We start from the raw sequence: 17,922 nt of genomic DNA on the forward strand, positions 1-17,922 counted from the left end.
AATGGTCCGACAAAATATTCTGGTTGACATTTTTAACAACACTTAATTCACCTTTTAAAATTTATTATAATATTTGTTCTGCACTGCTTTATACATGTTCTAATTGTATGTCTCTTTCAACACTACATTGTTTGAAATGACTCAACAAAAACGTAAAAATAAAAAACACAAACAAATAAATGTAATAGATAAGTCGGTATTTGGAGCTAATAGACCTGTTAGGTCCAGAGAAAGCTAAGGAATGGTTTTCCCATGGCCATATTAAGAATAATCCAAGTAAGTTTATTTCAACCAATCACTGCTCTTGAAATTTCAACCATTAGCTTTCCTCGAATTTCATTCAATCGCTGGCCTTGGGTCGATTTCACGAAGCACTTAGTTAGATATCTTAAGATGAGTTGTCAGTATTACCATGGTGATTGGCATTGTGACGTCATACTTTGATTGGAAATTGAGTATGATTTGCACTTAGCTTGCTGTGACATGTGTGAAATTGAGCCCTCGAGTCTTAACCAATTACCTTATAATGTGAATCATTGGGCCTGAGTTTGTTTTAACTAAACAATTGTTGTGTGTGAATTTTTAACAAGTTGCTGTCCTTTCAACCAACCGCTCTGCAGTTGAGTATTAACCAATCACAAGGCCTGTCCTTTAATCTTAACCAATCACTTTTTATTAGCTTAAACAAGTTACTATTCTTGAATTTGAACAAGACTGGATTAATTTGAAACAAAAATTAGTTGTTTTTTTTAGGCAGAAAATTAAAACATCTTTTTGCAATGTTTTGTTTTAGGGGGCTGCACCATGGCCAAGACATTTTCTTTGGGTGACAGTTCTTTTTGAAACACTGAAACAAACAGTCATAGTGCAATGCCAACTGAAACAGTCACAGCAAAATCTCACTTTCAAAGTTCACTATTTATAAACAGCCCCCTCTTGTGGTTGATTCTGGTCATGGAGATAATACTTTCAGTTGATAGCAAAACAGTGTACAAAATGTTATTAACAATCTTGTGCAAAACATGTACCACACATTCAGTATTGTACATGTAATATCAGAAAGAAAAAAAAAACAATGATAGGTTTATGTCTGGTTAATAAGAAAGTGGAAGCTTGGTTGAGTAATTTGTTTGCAAAACTATATAAGGCTGCGTCCCAATAAGCCATTTGCGAGTTACGTATGTAGGTTTGAATAATGTCTGGTAATGACTTGCTTAAGTCGCAACTTAATCCGTGCCCCTTAAAGGAAATACATCTTGTGTAATCTCTCTTAATTATTAATGACAATAAAACTTACTTGGTAAGAAGAACAACAGCTTTCTGTTACATCAAAACAAATTGCGAATCTTTTCACGATGAAGTAATGTGGTTGTGGAAAAAGATGTTAGTTTTATCCCCCAAAATTTGAATCTTAGAAAGGTTTCTGTCTGAAAGGTTTCTCAGATTTTGTCTTCTGATAATTTAACATTTGACCCTTTTGGTAAACAGTATTGTCCAAAGGTCACACTTCGTGTATCACAACTTCTATATAAAATAACAAACCTGTGAAAATTTAGGCTCAATCGGTCAGTGAGTCGGGAGGAAATAACGAGGAAAACCCACCCTTGCACCCACGTTTCGTCGTGTCATGACATGTGTTTAAAATACACCCGTAGTTCTCGATATCGAGAACTGATATTGTTTTACTGTTTTCTCAAAAAGTAAAGCATTTCATGGAATAATATTTCAAGAGCAGTCTTTCACCACTACCTTCTGTAAGTTATTTGTAAATCTGTGAACTTTTTTTCTTTTTTTTCTGTACCGAAAGAGTCCAATGGCTTTAACGACTCTTCCACAAGTCTAACTAGTTGGGGCTTATAATCTGGTCGGGCTCTCTTTTCCTAATCCAGATTTTCTCCATATTGATTTAAAAAAAGCAAAACAGGTAGGCAGGGAGATAAGTGCTACCGTTTTTGGCTAAGCCTTTGAAATTACTGTTTGAATTAGGTCAGCGATTAGAATAAAAAGATAACCCCAAGTCCAAGGCCACAATGTTTAAATGATAAAAATCAACACAAAGTCCACACTTCCCAAAACATAATAGCCTCAAATCCAACCTAATCCTGCTCTCATCCTGTTATCATTATACAACCGCAAAACAAAGCGTGTATGGTGGACAAGCTAGTCCAAAGTTGAAAAAGGTCGCTTGGGGTCATGTTATGTTTTCTTTTAAGTTATAAAGTAAAGTGTTTTACTCTGCTGACACGGGTACTAGAAAAAAAGGTAAATGTTTAACCCCAAAAAGGCCTGATAATAGTTCCGAGGCTCAATTAGAAAAAAACATTTTGTGGAACCTTTATAGCATAGTATAATTTTGAGTCGGTGTGACTAGTAGTGACTAAAGAGCTCTGTGCCGTCCATGGAAGTATTTTCGTTCGCTGGAGTTGTGAGCTAGAATGAGGTGATCTATGTGTTGGGAGCAAGACACTTGTTTTCAAAATTCAAGTAGAATCTGGCAAGGCAATTTGTACTGGTTGATGTCTTCTCCACTAGTAGTTCATGATAACTTTGTTCCTCATAGCCAATGTAAGCTGGCCTTATCGACTAAGCAAAAGTCTAGTTCTAATGGTGTACGTGAACAATATCTTTGGCGCAATTGGAACCCAGGCCCGCTAGGTTTGTGATTCTGCAACGTCTTCTAGCGGAGAGTATTCCTGCCGAGCTTGGTGCAAAATTCCCAGGATAAAAATAGGCTACAGCTGGCATCACCGACTGAAGTAAAAGCTTAAATCAGATGGTGTACGTTCACATTTTGTTTGGCGAAGTTCAAACCCAGGCCTGCAAAATTGTGATTCTTCAACGACTTCTTGTGGAGAAAATTTTCTGTCGAGCCCGGTTCAATCTTCCCAGGATATAGAGCAGACCTTGAACTTCGCTCTTGAAAGGGCACAGCAATTTTGTCTGGTTAAGTGGCACCTTCATGAGGAAAGTGTATTGGAACTTGTAAAAGCACAGGGCACCACAGCAATTGCTGTCATTGCCGTGGGTTATTTCAAGGCCTCATAGAGATGAGAGTGTAAGAAGCCATCCAGTTTCTCCCGCCAAAACCAAGATGTCTTCCCCTCCTTTGAGTATATCTCCTAGGTGGGTCAACAGAGTTCGAAGCTCCTCCTCGCCACCGCCAAGTTCCTCCCACATTGTGGACGCCGTCTGGCCCGGCGATGTCAAGCCCACGCTAGGCTTCCTCAAGAAATCACCCCGTCGAGTTCGGAGTATTTCTACCCCTCCTGAGTTTCTGTCGGAGGAGCCTGTAAGGGTTGACTCAACTCACTCTGGTAATACTGTCCTACTGAAGGAAATAACTAGTGATAAGATTTGTATGGGTTGTTGGGTTTGTTTGGTCCTCTTGGACCCTGGTTCAAATCCTGTCAGGAGCACTAGATGTATATGAATGGGGGGGGGGAGGGTCAGTACCAATATTTACAAATCTCAATTTGGATGGTTGGAAAGGTCCAGGACTTTTGAAAAAAATAAGAATTTTGAAAAAAATATTGAAATTTTGTAACATTTATTACTCTGAATGGCCCCTTCCATTCAGAGTGGATTGTTTTTTTGCGTAAGCGCAGATATTTCACATAGAGTAAGCAGACCCATGCAACTGTGTAGGCCCATCATTGGGGCTCTGCGCTTACTGCTGAATGATGTGCTTACAAGGATCCGTAAGCACTGACTTCATCAGTAAGCAGAGCAACGAAACTGGACCCGAGACCCAATTTCATAAATCTTCTAAAACAGAAAATATTGCTTAATAGTTTTATGCTTAGCAGAAATGAGCAGGATACCAGTCACAAATTGTACATTTGACATGGTATGTTGGCTGGTAACCCTGTTCTGGTAAGCATTGTGCTTGGTTCCTTTTTGAGCCATGAAATTGCACTCTGGTTAGTAAAGCATCACCGTTAAGTTGTGTTCATATCATTGTGATTTTTTAGTCTGTTAGGGTATGAACCTCAGACCATTGATTTGAGAGTCAGCTCAGGGTCAAGCTGGATTCGAACCCCAAACCACACTTGATCATGTTGATAAGCTGATCCAATATAATCTTCTTAATCTTACTTAATCTTATCCTCCTTCCTCAACAGCAATGAATCTTGCTCCAATACAAGAATCCTCGGACAAAGAGGGACGAGAGATGTACAGCAACGACTCTTCACCCAATTACAGTCCTGTGCCAGGTCAGTGAACCATTGAATGTTTTAATATTAAAACTGTGACTAAATCTTCACATTAACCTGCATAAAGCCTGAGCTGCTCCAACCAAGACCCCTAGCAAAAGCTGCAGTCGCAAATTTGGAACATGATACACTCAAATTTAGGCCGATTCACAAACAACAATTATTCGGGTTTTGAACAAAGAATTGACTGGAGCAAGACTTGAACCAATGACCTCCAGATAAACGTATCGGTGCTCTACCAACTGAGCTATCCATCACTACATGTATGTTGGCGGTCTCCCTATTTAGTAAATAACTTTGTTTGGCCGCCAACAGAGGGCTGGATAGCTCTGTTATAGTATCCAGAGGCCATTGGTCCTGTCGCAGTTATTTTTTTTTTTTTTTTTTTAACCTAAATAGTTATAGTCTACCCAGTCAGTTTCCCTATATAAATATAATTTCTTCTTTACAAAAATCATCGAGAGAAAACCAATACATGTACTGTAGGCCTGTGCGTAGGAGATGGATTTGCTGAAGCTCAATTTTCTGCAGTGTTGTATTTAACGTGCTCATGTACACCTTTTATCAATACTTGACGGATATGAATCTTCACAGAGTACTCCTAGTACTTTGCATGACCGGTCAACATTAATGCTTGTGCCATTTGCGCTTTATCTGTCAAGGAGTTTTTCTGGAAATCGAGCAATCGAGATTTCCGAGCCTGATACTGCCTTGAGGGGTTAGTCATGTTAGTACAGTTAGATCGATCAGTTGGTTTTAAGAATGACAGGTGAATGAAATGCTATAGGAGTGACTTGAGTTTCGGGGAGTCTTGGGTAGGTTTTCCAGTGTTTAAGATTTGTCGGAATTTCTTCCTGAATTTAGGATTGTTTTTGTTCTTTCCAAGAACTGTTAATGGCGTCAGGTATTCAACCATAGCAAGAGTCTTTCTCATCTAGCTACATGTAAATGACAATACAACACACACTTAAATGACAGACACTTTTGTGGTCCTTTGTATGTCCACATAGTGTTATATTATGAGGACCTCTTTTTGTTCACGTCCTCAGATCCACACTTTGTACACTTACATCCCTGTGGAGACATCTTTTGTTCTTTCCTGGCTTTGTGAATGTTTTCAACCCTACACTTAAATGACAGACACTTTGTGGACCTTTGTAAGTCCACATAGTGTTATATTATGAGGACCTTTTTTTTTTTCACGTCCTGAGATCCACACTTTGTACACTTACATCCCTGTGGAGACATCTTGGCTTTGTGAATGTACTTAAAATCCTCCCGCATAGACGCTTGTACAACGCGCATAGCTCATCCTGTTGAACACATGATTTGACTCTCAAAATGTGGGAAACGGTGCAAGAGGTCCCTTAACAGTGGTAAAACAGTTCTCCACTGGCTAAATGCCAGCAAATTGTCTAACACCTCTCTCAAGCGCCACGGTCCCTAACCCCCGAGAAAGATCACAGCGCCATCAAAAATTTCATCCGCTTTCGACTAACTACGACAGATTTGATTCATTCAAACTCTCGCAAATTGGATTGCGGGTTTCAGGTTTCGTGTCATCGGATACTCGACTCTTCCTTGTTGACCTTAAAATTAGATCGCTTTTTCCTGTCAGGGAATCGGGTGCAGACGAATTAACGGACCTGGCCGGATTAGAATTTAACTTTTTCAATTTGTAAATGTTCATGCTTTGTATACCGCAGGATTTTATTACATGCGCAGAGCAAATAAGTAGTAAAATGACTCTTGGATTTGGTTGTGTTGAGGTGGAAGTGTTGAGGGAAATCTTGTACAACAAGCACAAGAAATCTTCTTAAGTCATGGAAGTGTGAGATATTTTTCTCAATGAATGCTCTCCGTTTGCAGTATTTGTATTTATAAATACATGTTTGTCACGCATAAAAAAAAAAAAAATAGGGAAAAGTACTGGTTTTATTAGTAATTCTTTTTGTTTTTCTGGGGAGAATCTTGTCACAAAGTGTGCATTTTTACCTCTGATCATGTTGAATGTTTGAAGAACACCACAGAAACCTGTACATGTTTGGACAACAGCCATCTCTCTCAGAATCTCTGGTAAATTTTGTCAACTTTTGAGATTATATCGTAGGGAGCCTGCACCATGTCCATTTAAGTGTTATTTTTCAAGCATACGTGCATACTACATGTATGTAAGAAACTTTCTCAAGGACAATTTATGATGTTTTTCTCATGCACAAAATATGTTCTAAAGTATGAGAGGTTTTCTCAAGGATTGCTTTTCGTTTCTGGGTATTTAAAATATATAATGGAAGTGCATTTTTGTCTCAAAAAAGAAATTTTCTTTAAGCATGAGAACATTTATTTAGGGTTTATCTGTCTCAAAGAAGGCATGTTTTTGGTCCTTTTAAGTCGAGCGTGATCAATACATGACGGTGGTTTCACTGAAAAGGTAAAGAGTAGGCCTCGGGAAAAACTCTGGTTTAGTAGAACTTGGACTTTTGTGAGGAGAATCTTGCCATGAAGTGTGCTTTTTTTACCTTTGAATGTTTGAAGAACGCCACAGAAACGTGTTTACTCCTTCAAGAAGAAAGGTTTTGGAAATGTGCCTCGACCTTTCCTCAAGAAATCCGCCTCCAGCTTCAGCACTTTGTTTCGCAATTCCCTTATTTTCTCTAATTCTCAAAGTAAACACTCTCTCCATCCACCAATGATTGATGCTCGGGACATGTGTAACTGGTACCCTTCTTCGATTAGAATGGTCGACCTAAATCTTATTGTCGCACTCCGCGTTTTTCTAAGATGGTTTCTATAAAAAGTCTAAGACGTACTCCGCTTTGATCTTCAGCGTGACCCATTTCCTTGGGCTGTGTCTTGAATGGCAGAAGACACGAACGATTTCAGCTGAATAAACACACCTTGGCCGCGCCGTCTGCTATCTTCCGTCCCGTGAAAAACTAGAAAAACCCATTCAAATTTCTTGTTGTTAATATCAATTGATGCCTGTGCTAGTTCTGCTTGTCATCAGAGTTACTTTAAGAGGTGGCCTGAAGTCTTTTATTATTTGGGTGAGAATTTACCTCTTTCTTAAAAACTATGTACATGTATAGCCCTGTTCATACTTCCTGCAAATGCGAATGCGGAGCGAATTTGACGTGAATTTGAAGTCACACCCTCCTTTCGCAGCGATATTTGCAAGGGAGTAGAGCAGAGGGCAACTGCTGCGAACTGTTCGTTGCGAATTTGTGACGTCAAGATTCGCTTCGCATTCGCAGGAAGTATGAACCGGGCTTAAAACGTCAGAGAGGGCCGTTACTCACAATGTTTATGATATTAACAGCTCTCCATTGCTCGTTACCAAGTAAGTTTTTATGCTAACAATTTTTTTAGTAATTACCAATAGTGTCCAGTGCCTTTAAGGAGGGACTCCAAGGTTCTTGCATTGAGTTTTGTGTATGAAGTAATTTTCCAATTGATAGAGTACTCATGAAAATGGGGAGGGGGGGGATTACAAGTCTCTAACAACAATTTTGGGGACAATAACTGAAATCTTTTTCCATAATCACAATCTTACTTCGAAATAAAACAATTCTCAAACCCTTTCTATTGAAAGATGCTGTACTTCTAAGCCAAGAAAGTTTTTCTTGCCATTAGTTTTAAGAGCAGGCCTTGAAATAACTTGTGGCAACCGTGCTTTTGCTGTGGTGCCCTTTGCAAGTGTCAATTGAAAATCTACACTTTTCTCATAGCGAGCCCCGTGCCAGAGGAAAATTGTTGCACCCCTTGAACAGCGGAGTCCAAGGCCTGTAAGAGTGTTTACAAAAGAAACCTCCCCTTTAAAGGAACACGTTGCCTTGGATCGGACGAGTTGTTCTATAAAAAGTGTTTGTAACCGTTTGTTATGAAATGCATGGTTGGAAAGATGTTTTAAAAGTAGAATATAATGGTCCACACAAATTTGGATCGAAATTGCGTGGTTTTCCTTTTCCCCTTGAACTAACACAGTCAGCCATTTCTGGGAGTCAAATTTGACTCCCATAAATGGTCGACAAGGAAAAAGGAAAACCGTGCAATTTCGAGGCATGTTTTTGTGGATCATTGTATTCGATTTTTACAACATCTTTCTACCCATATGCGTTTCATAACAAACGGTTAAAAACGCTATTCAAAGACCAACTCGACCGATCCAAGGCAACGTGTTCCTTTAATGTTGATTTTGAAGATTTCCTCTCCATCATGTGTTTGTCCATCCTCATATTCTGAGGGAACTTCCGGATGTCTAAAAGTCCCCTTCCTCGGACATGGATACATATCAGCTTTCTCGTACCATCCTCTCCCATGACGAGAAGAGCTCCCTCTTGAAGTAGCACTGCTGGGGGGCTCTCAGTCCGACCGCATCATCGATGTCTTTGGAACATCAGCAAGACAGATAAGGCCAAATAAAAATTATAACATGTTTAGCATCCATGCTGTCGTCCCTCTTTTTTTTTTCTTTTTTTACCTACCTTTTTTTTTTCCATTTTTTTTTTTAATGAAAATCCCTCTTTTTCTTTACTTTTTTTTCTTTTTTTACCTACCTTTTTTTTCGCCATTTTTTTTTTAAATGAAAATTAAGGATATACTTTAACAACCCAAGAAAAAAAGTTCATTTTAAAAATAGCCCAGCCGTTTGTATTAAAAATGTGTCAGGCGGTTATTAAAAAAAACGGGGAAAAAAAGGCCCTCCTTCCTTTTTTCACAAAGGGAGGACGCTAAACTTTTTTTTGTTTTTTTTTTTTTTGGTCTTGCATCTTTTCTCCTCCTCCCCTGTGGAGGAGATCTTAAACCATGCCTGACAAGACGACTTTCCATCTGCTCAGAAAACCCTGCTAATAAGACTCGTTGATCTTTTTCTTGATACGGCCCCTGTCTTAAGACGGCGAGAGAAAGCCAACAATCTCGTGTGACGGACACGCATTATTAGAGATTTCAACTTGTAAATCCAGCTGGGACCTTAAACTGGGGCCCCTCGTAGTGACTCTTTGTTGTCATGGCAACGATTGGTTGTCGTAAAGTTAAAAAAAAGTTTTGTCACGTCACAATGTAGCTGTTTTTTCTGAAAGAATTTGGGGAGATGGTTGGAGGGGTGAAGGAATAGAGTGTGGGGGGTAGATTCTTAGATTTGTAATAATCTTTTTTCCAGTGTTGTTTGATTTTAGAACTCCATGTTAAGAACTTTGCGTGGAAAGTAAAAGGGCTCAAATGCATTCAGTGTGTAGAGCTACATGTACTTAAGCACAGAGAATAGCTAAGCACAACAGATTTATGTTTACCAGAATAAGGTTACCAGCCATGCCAGCCTTAGTGCTATGTCACAATGGCATACACTGGCCATCTTAAACTGGTATCCTGCTGGCAAACAAATTGTCAAGCAAATTTGTCTGCTCTAAAATTTGGTCCAGAGCATTGGATTAATTTATGACGTACTCAGAATAATGCATGCAACTCTGTGACTAGAAAACAACTCAACACAATTTATTTGCCGCATCAGTCAATTTGTTGGAAAGCGAGTGCTTTTATTTCCCTTCAAGTATGTTTTTGTTTTTTTCTTTTTTTTTAATTACCAATTTGAATGGTATTGAATGATCAAACAATCCTCTTTCATTTATTGAAACCTTATTGCCAGCCATATTTGCTGATCAAAGAAATTTGTTTGTGCAGAGAGAGGTTGATGTTAAATTTGCTTTGGGGATAAAGAACATTAATTTTGGTTTTTACCCATACACCGATGTGTGTTAGCCTTATACGTGTGTATACTCAGTACTTTCCTGAGTCCTAGTGTGAAAAAAAATCACAGGCATATTAAAGAGAGAGGTTACCAGTTAAAAGTTCAATTAAATGTACAGGTTTTTATAACTGGTTCCCAGCTAATTTCAAGCAGAAATAATCCATATTGTATCCCAGAGCACAAACTTACTAAGCGTGTAAATTGGCTTGCTTAGCAGGGAGTCGTATCTGCCAAAGTACCAATCAAATGAACAGTGGACACTTGTTATAACAAGGTCGCTGCGACTGGCCAAATACCTCTTTATTTGTATGAACACTGTTGAAAGAAACTCAATTAAGTAGAAATGACAGGACTTCAGAGTGTACTATTTTTAAGCAGATCCTAGTAATTAATTGACTGATCAATTTTAAGGGTGGATCTCTGCACATTTCAGCCGAGCAAATGTTGCTCATTGCAAACAGGTTCCATGCACTAAGACTGAACTTTGCCCAACGCCGTGTGTACACAAGACAGATATTCATAAGATGCAATCAACCACTGCCCCATGATACTCTAGAAAGATTGTCCACATCCTTGCTAGTGACGAGCCTCACCCACCCCCCCCCCCCCCCTTCAGCCAATCAGAACAGATCTTCCTGAGCGATCCTAAATTGATGGACAACTTGATGTTCAGCTCCGTCAAACCCGCAGTCTTGACAAAAGCTTTTCGTGTGGAGGTGGAGCAACTGTGGAGTATTTTGTCTGTTATGTTTTAAGCGGAGGCCAAGATGTCTTATTTACTGAAGCAGAAGAACCTGATCCCGCTGTGAGGGGCTTACTTCTTGATCTCGTTGGATGGAAACGGGAATTCGTCTGACGGGAACCCTCTGAACAAAATTGTAATTGGAGATTTATGGCGATAATGAAGACGTGATTCTTTTTCTCTCCTTTTTGTTTTCTTTGTTTTTATTGTCAAAAGAGAGTGGTTCATTTTCTTTTGAAAAGGTCATCATGGTTGGGTGTGAGAAACATTCGTCTGTGGAGACAGGATCTGGCTGCCCTGTTGCCGAGGCAACCGTGGAAGCCTAATTTGCTCAAATCTGATTTTGGTTTTTAATTGCGTCGTTGGTTGTGAGCGGCGGAGATTAGTAGGATGTAACGTGATCGTTCTCCGCCAGCTCTTGGCTCTTTGCTCAAATCTATCTACGACGGGATGTGGGAAGAAAAGAAGAAGAAGAAAAAAACTATCAGAAGTACAAATAAGGGACAGCATTGTAGATGCTCTGTACCTTGTTTGAAATCAAGCAGAGAAATTGATTGTGTGGGTAGCAGCCATTGGGAGCATACACGTACCCGGTCTTCTGGAGCAGGATTTTGCGTATTTTCACGTCTCTCTGGATTCTTCCGATCAATTGTAAAAGCTTCTAAAATGTGTGCTCGACAAAATCTGTGCTTAGCACCACTTATTCATTTGTCTTTTTTTATTGCGCAAATGTCTGCAAGTTTGTCTTCAATTTTTTTTTTTTATATAGCAAGGACAGAGTTTCATACATGTAGTTTACCGAAACTCTCACAACAGAATCTTCATGTTTTAAAATTATGAATACCTGGTAATGAAAACTCGTTTTATCCGATATCGAATTTTCCCAAATGTTGAATTTGATATTCGATCGAGAAATGCCTGTTTTATGATCTGCTGAGTGGTTTTAAAGTTTATTGTCTTCTTGGATTCGCACCGAAGAATTTATCGACTCACCGATGAAAAGATTTCATCCGTGATTTTTGTTGTCAACCTGGTTTCTCTCAGATCTATTGAATGTGATTGGCGTCTGACCCCTTTCCTCAAATATCTCTGTTTTCATCAAAGGAAAGGATCAAAGCCGTTTAGGATAAAGGATATCGAAGGAGTAATTCAACGCCAGGCGTTCTTGGAAATCAATCATTTTCTTTGGGACATAATTTCTTAATATAGATTGTTTCATGAAAGGGAGTCGATAGAAAGATGACACTGCATTTTTGTTGTAGATGTGAAATGGTGCTTTTTACGGATTTCTGATGAAAGGGTAAATTCTTTGCTTCCACCTCTCTCTCTCATTTCGATGGTGAATAACTCCGTGGTATATTGTTGGTTTTGAATATTTCGCTTATGATAATTCAGTTGATTTTTAATTTTTGATTTTTAATTGTCGATTGCACTATTTTTTTTATGTGACTAATATGGTTGATTTCTTGAATCTAGTTATTTTGAATTGTGGATTGAAATATTTTGTTGATTTGAAAATTTTGAAACGATTCCGAAAACCAAAGGTATACACGTGCCTTTAATCAAATAAATGAAGAGATTGGTAGTTTTAAATCTGTTTTCATTCTACAGAGTATAGGTTTTCTCGGTCAATTTCGGAAAATGAGCAGCCAATTTAACCACCAAGCTATTCTGTTTTCGCGCGAAATTGAATGCAACTGAAAAGGGTCTTTCGATTTCGTGCGTCATTTGATTTTACAAAATAATCATTCAATTTAACAATTCACCAAAGCAGCATTCAAATTTGCAGATGCTTCTTGAGGAGTGTGTGTCACAAAAAAGAATGACGATACGCTAAATTGAACAGAGTGCTAAAGGAATTTGACTCGACTCAAACCCAAATTGAATGGCCGAATTCTGAATTTGAAACGCAGTTACAAGCGGAGAGGCAAAACAACTTTAATTTGAACGAATGAAAATTAAATTGACTGCACATTTGCTGAATTTGACCGAGAAAACCTATATATAAGTTGAAGTCTTTCGCTGACACAAAAAGTACATTGTAAGTGATTTCCTGTAACAGATCGCTAGAATAATGCAGCATGATTTTTCTTCTATCTGTCCGAACGTTTCACAGGTAAATATTGTTCTGAACAGTCTAGTCACCAACAGGTGAAAGTAAACACTTGAGTGAAATAGCCCACTGATTGAATGATACGTTTCGTAGATTATGTACTGTCAGGGTTTCTGCACAAACATCTAAATGCAGTCAATGCCCGAAGACCATCGAGCGAGTTTGATTTTTCTTTTCGATGACACAAAAAGTACATTGTAAGTGATTTCCTGTAGCAGATCATTAGAATAACACAGCTTGATTTTTCTTCAATCAGTCCGAACGTTTCATAGGTAAATATCGTCTCAACAGTCTAGTCTAAGGTGTTGATTCGTAGGAAGCCAACAGGTGAAAGTAAACACTTGAGTGAAATAGCCCATTGATTGAATGATATGTTTCGTAGATTACCGTCAGGGTTTCTGCAAAAACATTCAAATGCAGTCAATGCCCGAAGACCATCGTGCGAGTTTGATTTTTTTTTCTTTATTTGCGCAAACCCATGCACTTTATGCTCAGTAGGCATGTTGTGGTTGGTAATAATCGAAAAACAACATAACAATCTATGCGGTGAATTCGTTTCAATTTGCTATGAGGTCTGTGGTTTGTATATTTTCATTGGGTTATCATGGTTGAAAACCAAATTTAGTCTACCTGCCTCGGAAGGAGTATATGTTTGCAGTGAGTTCAGGGCCCTTTGTCATAAAGCTGTTTTAATGTATAGCAGAAAATACTGCTCACCAAATCTCTTTGCTTAGCAAAAAAAAGAGTTGGGCACAAGTGTTAACTTTTTCCTGTGCAAAGCAGGTTTTTGTGAGAAACGGCTCCCTCTGAAGTTTGAGACCTCAGACTTAGAATTTGTTGTCTCAAAATCAAGCATCTGAAAGCATACAACTTCGTGTGACAAGGTTGTTTTTTCTTTCGTTAATATCTCGCAACTTCGACGACCAATTGAGCTCAAATTTTCACAGGTTTGTTATATTATGCACAAAATGTTGAGATACACAAAGGGGGAAGACTGGTCTTTGACAATTACGAATAGTGTCCAGTGCCCTTAGTGGACACTAGTTGCGAGATAACTTTGAAAGAAAAAAACACCCTTGTCACACGAAGTTGTGTGCTTTCAGATGCTTGATTTCGAGACCTCAAGTTCTAAACTTGAGGTCTCGAAATCAAATTCGTGGAAAATTACTTCTTTCTCAAAAACTACAGCACTTCAGAGGGAGCCGTTTCTCACAATGTTTTATACTATCAACCTCTCCCCATTACTCGTTACCAAGTGAGGTTTTATGCTGATAATTATTTTGAGCAATTACTAATAGTGTCCACTGCCTTTAAATTGTCACACACAAAATGTGTACCGGTACCTATGATTGTGTTTGTGCACAGACATGACAGAAGTAAATAGGGCTGTTATCATGTAGTAGCTTACATGTACTAACTCAGGAGATGTGTGTTTGACACATTGATGTGAATCTGCTATTGATCAGCATTACTCCAAAGATCATTCTGTGATAACGCTGCTCTCTAGCACTGTTCCAGAAGTCTTAATGGCAAAGTGCAAACCCCAGGTGTCACTTCTTCAGATGATTATCAAAGTTTTTTCATTACATCGCTGTCATGTTGTTTTTCACCCATAACTGTGAGCAAGGTTTATAGCCAGGATTTTTTTTTCTGATAAAACGGCCATAATGAAAGTGAATTTGTTTTTTAGAAGAATTCTGATTATTTTGAGTATTTGCCGATTTGAAAATACGGCTAGGACTGTTTCCAAGGATGATGCTAAGGGTGTGGCAATCCATCCGTAGCCGTACATGTACATGTCTAGCTGTAGCCACTACTTCAAACACGGCCGAAGAAAGGCCAATGTCTTCAATTACAGTAGTTCTAAAATCTCAGCAAATTGTAGGACAGCGCGCTGGTTCATGGTTTTTTTCCAATTAAGCAGTCGATATTTCATACTGGAGCATTTCAGTCGGAGTTCCTCATAAATCTATCTGAAGATGGAGATTGTCACGTTTGATCTATATTTACTGTGCCGTCACTTGTCGATGCCTCGGGGAAGGGGGGGGGGTCGCTTGTTGTTGTTTTCTCTGAGCTCATTGTGCTGTACTTGAAATGTTTCTCATTTTCAATGAAAACGTCAGAGTTAGGTAAATTTGCTGATATGTTCCAGCTATGTGATACCGGGAAAGATTCCTGCCATGTTTCGATTTGTGTTTTTTGTAGGAGGCCCACCAGTCAGAGGGTTGTTTGGGCGGATTACCAGTCAGAGTTAGAGTGGTGTTTGGGGCAGGTCACCAGTTTGGGCATGTCGCTAGCTGGGGCAGGTTGCCAGTTGAGGCAGGTTTCCTGTTTGGACAGGTTGCCAGTTGGGGCATGTCGCCAGCTGGGGCAGGTCACCAGTTGGGGCAGGTTGCTAGTTGGGACAGGTCACCAGTTGGAGCAGGTCACTAGTTTGGGCAGATTGCCAGTTGGGGCAGGTCTCCAGTCAGAGCAAGAGTGGTGATTGTCAGAGCCAGCATGGCCAGTGGGATGTTTTGGGCAGGTCGCCAGTTAGGGGCAGGCACAGTCAGAGCCAAAGGGTTTTGGGGCGGGTCTCCAATCAGAGCCAGATAGATATTTGGGGCAGGTCACTAGTTTGGGCAGGTCGCATACTGAGCTGAGCTTTTGACCATAACACGCCCAAACCTCACTCGGTTTGAGAAAAACACTTCGTGGAAATATTCAGCTGTGGACTTGTAATAAAAACCAGCTCTGTCTGTATTTGTTTAAAGTTGAACTTAATTAATTTTGAAACGTGGATATAAATTAAGGTTGTTTATTTTTGGTCACTGCGTGTCAACTCCTCCTCAGCTTACCCCCAAGGGCTATTTGATCAAAACTGTGTCATCGAAAAACTGAAAGGCGAAGTAAATTCCAGTGATTGCTTTTTTTCCAACAAAAAAACAGCCACCCGATACAGCACACACTTAAACGTTTTATCAATTCCTTGCACAATAATCCTCTTGTATAACCACGGGGCACGGGCCGTCTCTCGTGTCTCAATCAATATTAACTATCCCCTTCGGTCCCACCGGTCTCACGTGGCCTTTCCCTGTCTGACCGTAACGTAACTCCCTCAACAGGGAGGCTGTTGAATCGGCCAGCTGGCTCAAGTCCCTCCCACTGTTCCGCTAATTGTAACTGTAGTGCGGCGCGGCTACGCTTGTCATTTTCTCACCCTCGTTATCCTCTACCTGTCTTGCGTCGACGGTGAAGAAGACTATGTTAGTACACATACCCTTGAAGAAGACTGTGTTAGTACACAAGCATAGTATTTGAGTAAGGTTTGCAGCGACACCATGGAAAAACTTACATGTTGTGAGTAGTGGTGGCTCTGAGAGGAGCCTGTTTCCTGCTGGACGATATGATCTGTGTGCTCTGACTGGTTTCTACATGTGAGGTGTGCAATAAAACTGTGTGATAATCTTTCTTCAGTTCTTGGATTAGTGCTGCCTCCAAGGAGACAAAGTTGTCTTCATTTTTCCACCAGCGTGCATTGATCAACTTCTCAGCCTGTAGAGTTGTTGCATTTTCCGGGTTTTGGGGGAAAACTTGGATTAAAGACAGTGGACACTATTGGTAATTGTCAAAGACCAGTCTTCTCACTTGGTGTGTATCAACATATATGCATAAAATAACAAACCTGTGAAAATTTGAGCTCGATTGGTCGTCGGAGTAGCGAGATAACTAAATGAAAGAAGAAAACAAAAAACTCACACGAAGTTGTGTGCTTTTAGATGCTTGATTTCGAGACCTCAAATTCTAAACTTGAGGTCTCGAAATCAAATTCGCGGAAAATTACATGTTCTTCTTCTCGAAAACTACGTCACTTCAGAGGGAGCCGTTTCTCACAATGTTTTATACTATCAACCTCTCCCCATTACTCGTTACCAAGTGAGGTTTTATGCTGATACTTATTTTGGGTAATTATCAATAGTGTCCAATGCCTTTAAAGGATCGTGTTACCCTCGTTTTATCCTCTTCCTGTCTTGCGTCAACCGTGGAGAAAGAGTTTGTTAGTATGTAGGGTTTACGTGCAACTGTAAGTACTGTTTGCGGCGACACCATGTACAAATCAAAGGAATGTATCCTGTGTTGTGTGGAAAAGGTTGTGAGCCTGTGGAGCTAATTGCAAATCCCTTACAACGGATGTCCCATCTTCTTATGATGGTTAAGATTGGATTGGAGGGTTGTTCTTGTGTAGTGTAGAATATTTTAATCAAAATACAGTATACACAGTTGAAGACGTGTCTTATTTCATTTAAAAACTTGAATTGCCTGTGTCATTTGGAAAGGGCAATTTTTCCTTTGCAATGTTGTAGAGAGAATGACAGTTTTCCGCTGTAAAGGTTAAGGCATTTTTCTTTTGCAAAGGGCAAGGAAGTTTTCCTTTGTAAAAGGCCAGGAGTTTTTTCTTTGAAGAGGGCAAGACTGTTTTTCCCCTCTTTCGTTGTTGAGAGAAAGGCAATTTTCCTTTGTAGAGAACTAGGCAGCTTTTCCTTTGTACAGGTACAGTAGAAGTCTAGAAAAGTTGAAAGATAGAAGCAGAGTAGAGGTTTATGGTCCAACGGTCAAATAAGACATCCTCGTGATTCAGTAGGGGCACAATCTTAGACGGTGTCATACTGTACACACACCTGTCATGATTGGCTGCTTCAATTTCTTTAACTATTCCCTTCCAGACATTTAGTCTAGCGAGGGCGTTTATAAATTCATCGTGGCACGCATCACCAACATCCTCGCTCTGATTCATTACGACTGAAAAAGTTCCACATCGAGTTGAGCGAGAGGTTGTCTTCAGTCGACGCCATCTCAGGAACCTCTGATGGTCGCCTTCCCCCTAACCACGCATCCCAGTCCAGCATCAGTGTCCTCAATTCAGTGGTGTCTTTTTGTGTTGCGCCCACATTATGGTGGCCTTTAACGAAGAACCCCCAGCCCTCATCTTTCGATTCAGGATTTTTAAATGGAATTTAAGTGTCCGGGATTAAATACCAGCAGATGAAGGAGATTCCTGCTATTGAGTTTACTACTGGAAAACCGTTGATAAGCGGACGCCACAGCACCAGTTGCTCAGCTATCTCCT

The 17,922-nt window shown here is 39.7% G+C and overlaps 1 protein-coding gene across 4 annotated transcripts in view; it reads left to right on the forward strand.

The window, feature by feature from the left end:
* The window catches only part of LOC139953746 (oxysterol-binding protein-related protein 8-like), a 61,547-nt gene that overhangs the window by 12,238 nt on the left and 31,387 nt on the right, over positions 1-17,922 (forward strand). For 2 of the 4 annotated variants that reach the window (XM_071953287.1, XM_071953286.1), the window contains exons 1-2: positions 2,369-3,314; positions 4,122-4,214. In XM_071953287.1, the coding sequence (XP_071809388.1) occupies positions 3,092-3,314; positions 4,122-4,214 (316 nt within the window). In that variant the 5' untranslated portion in view covers positions 2,369-3,091. Of the gene's footprint in view, positions 1-188; positions 277-2,368; positions 3,315-4,121; positions 4,215-17,922 lie in introns of those variants that run through there. The other 2 variants (XM_071953288.1, XM_071953292.1) reach the window with 2 other exon arrangements.

The sequence above is a fragment of the Asterias amurensis genome, chromosome 22, assembly GCF_032118995.1.
Source record: "Asterias amurensis chromosome 22, ASM3211899v1".
NCBI lineage: Eukaryota > Metazoa > Echinodermata > Asteroidea > Forcipulatida > Asteriidae > Asterias > Asterias amurensis.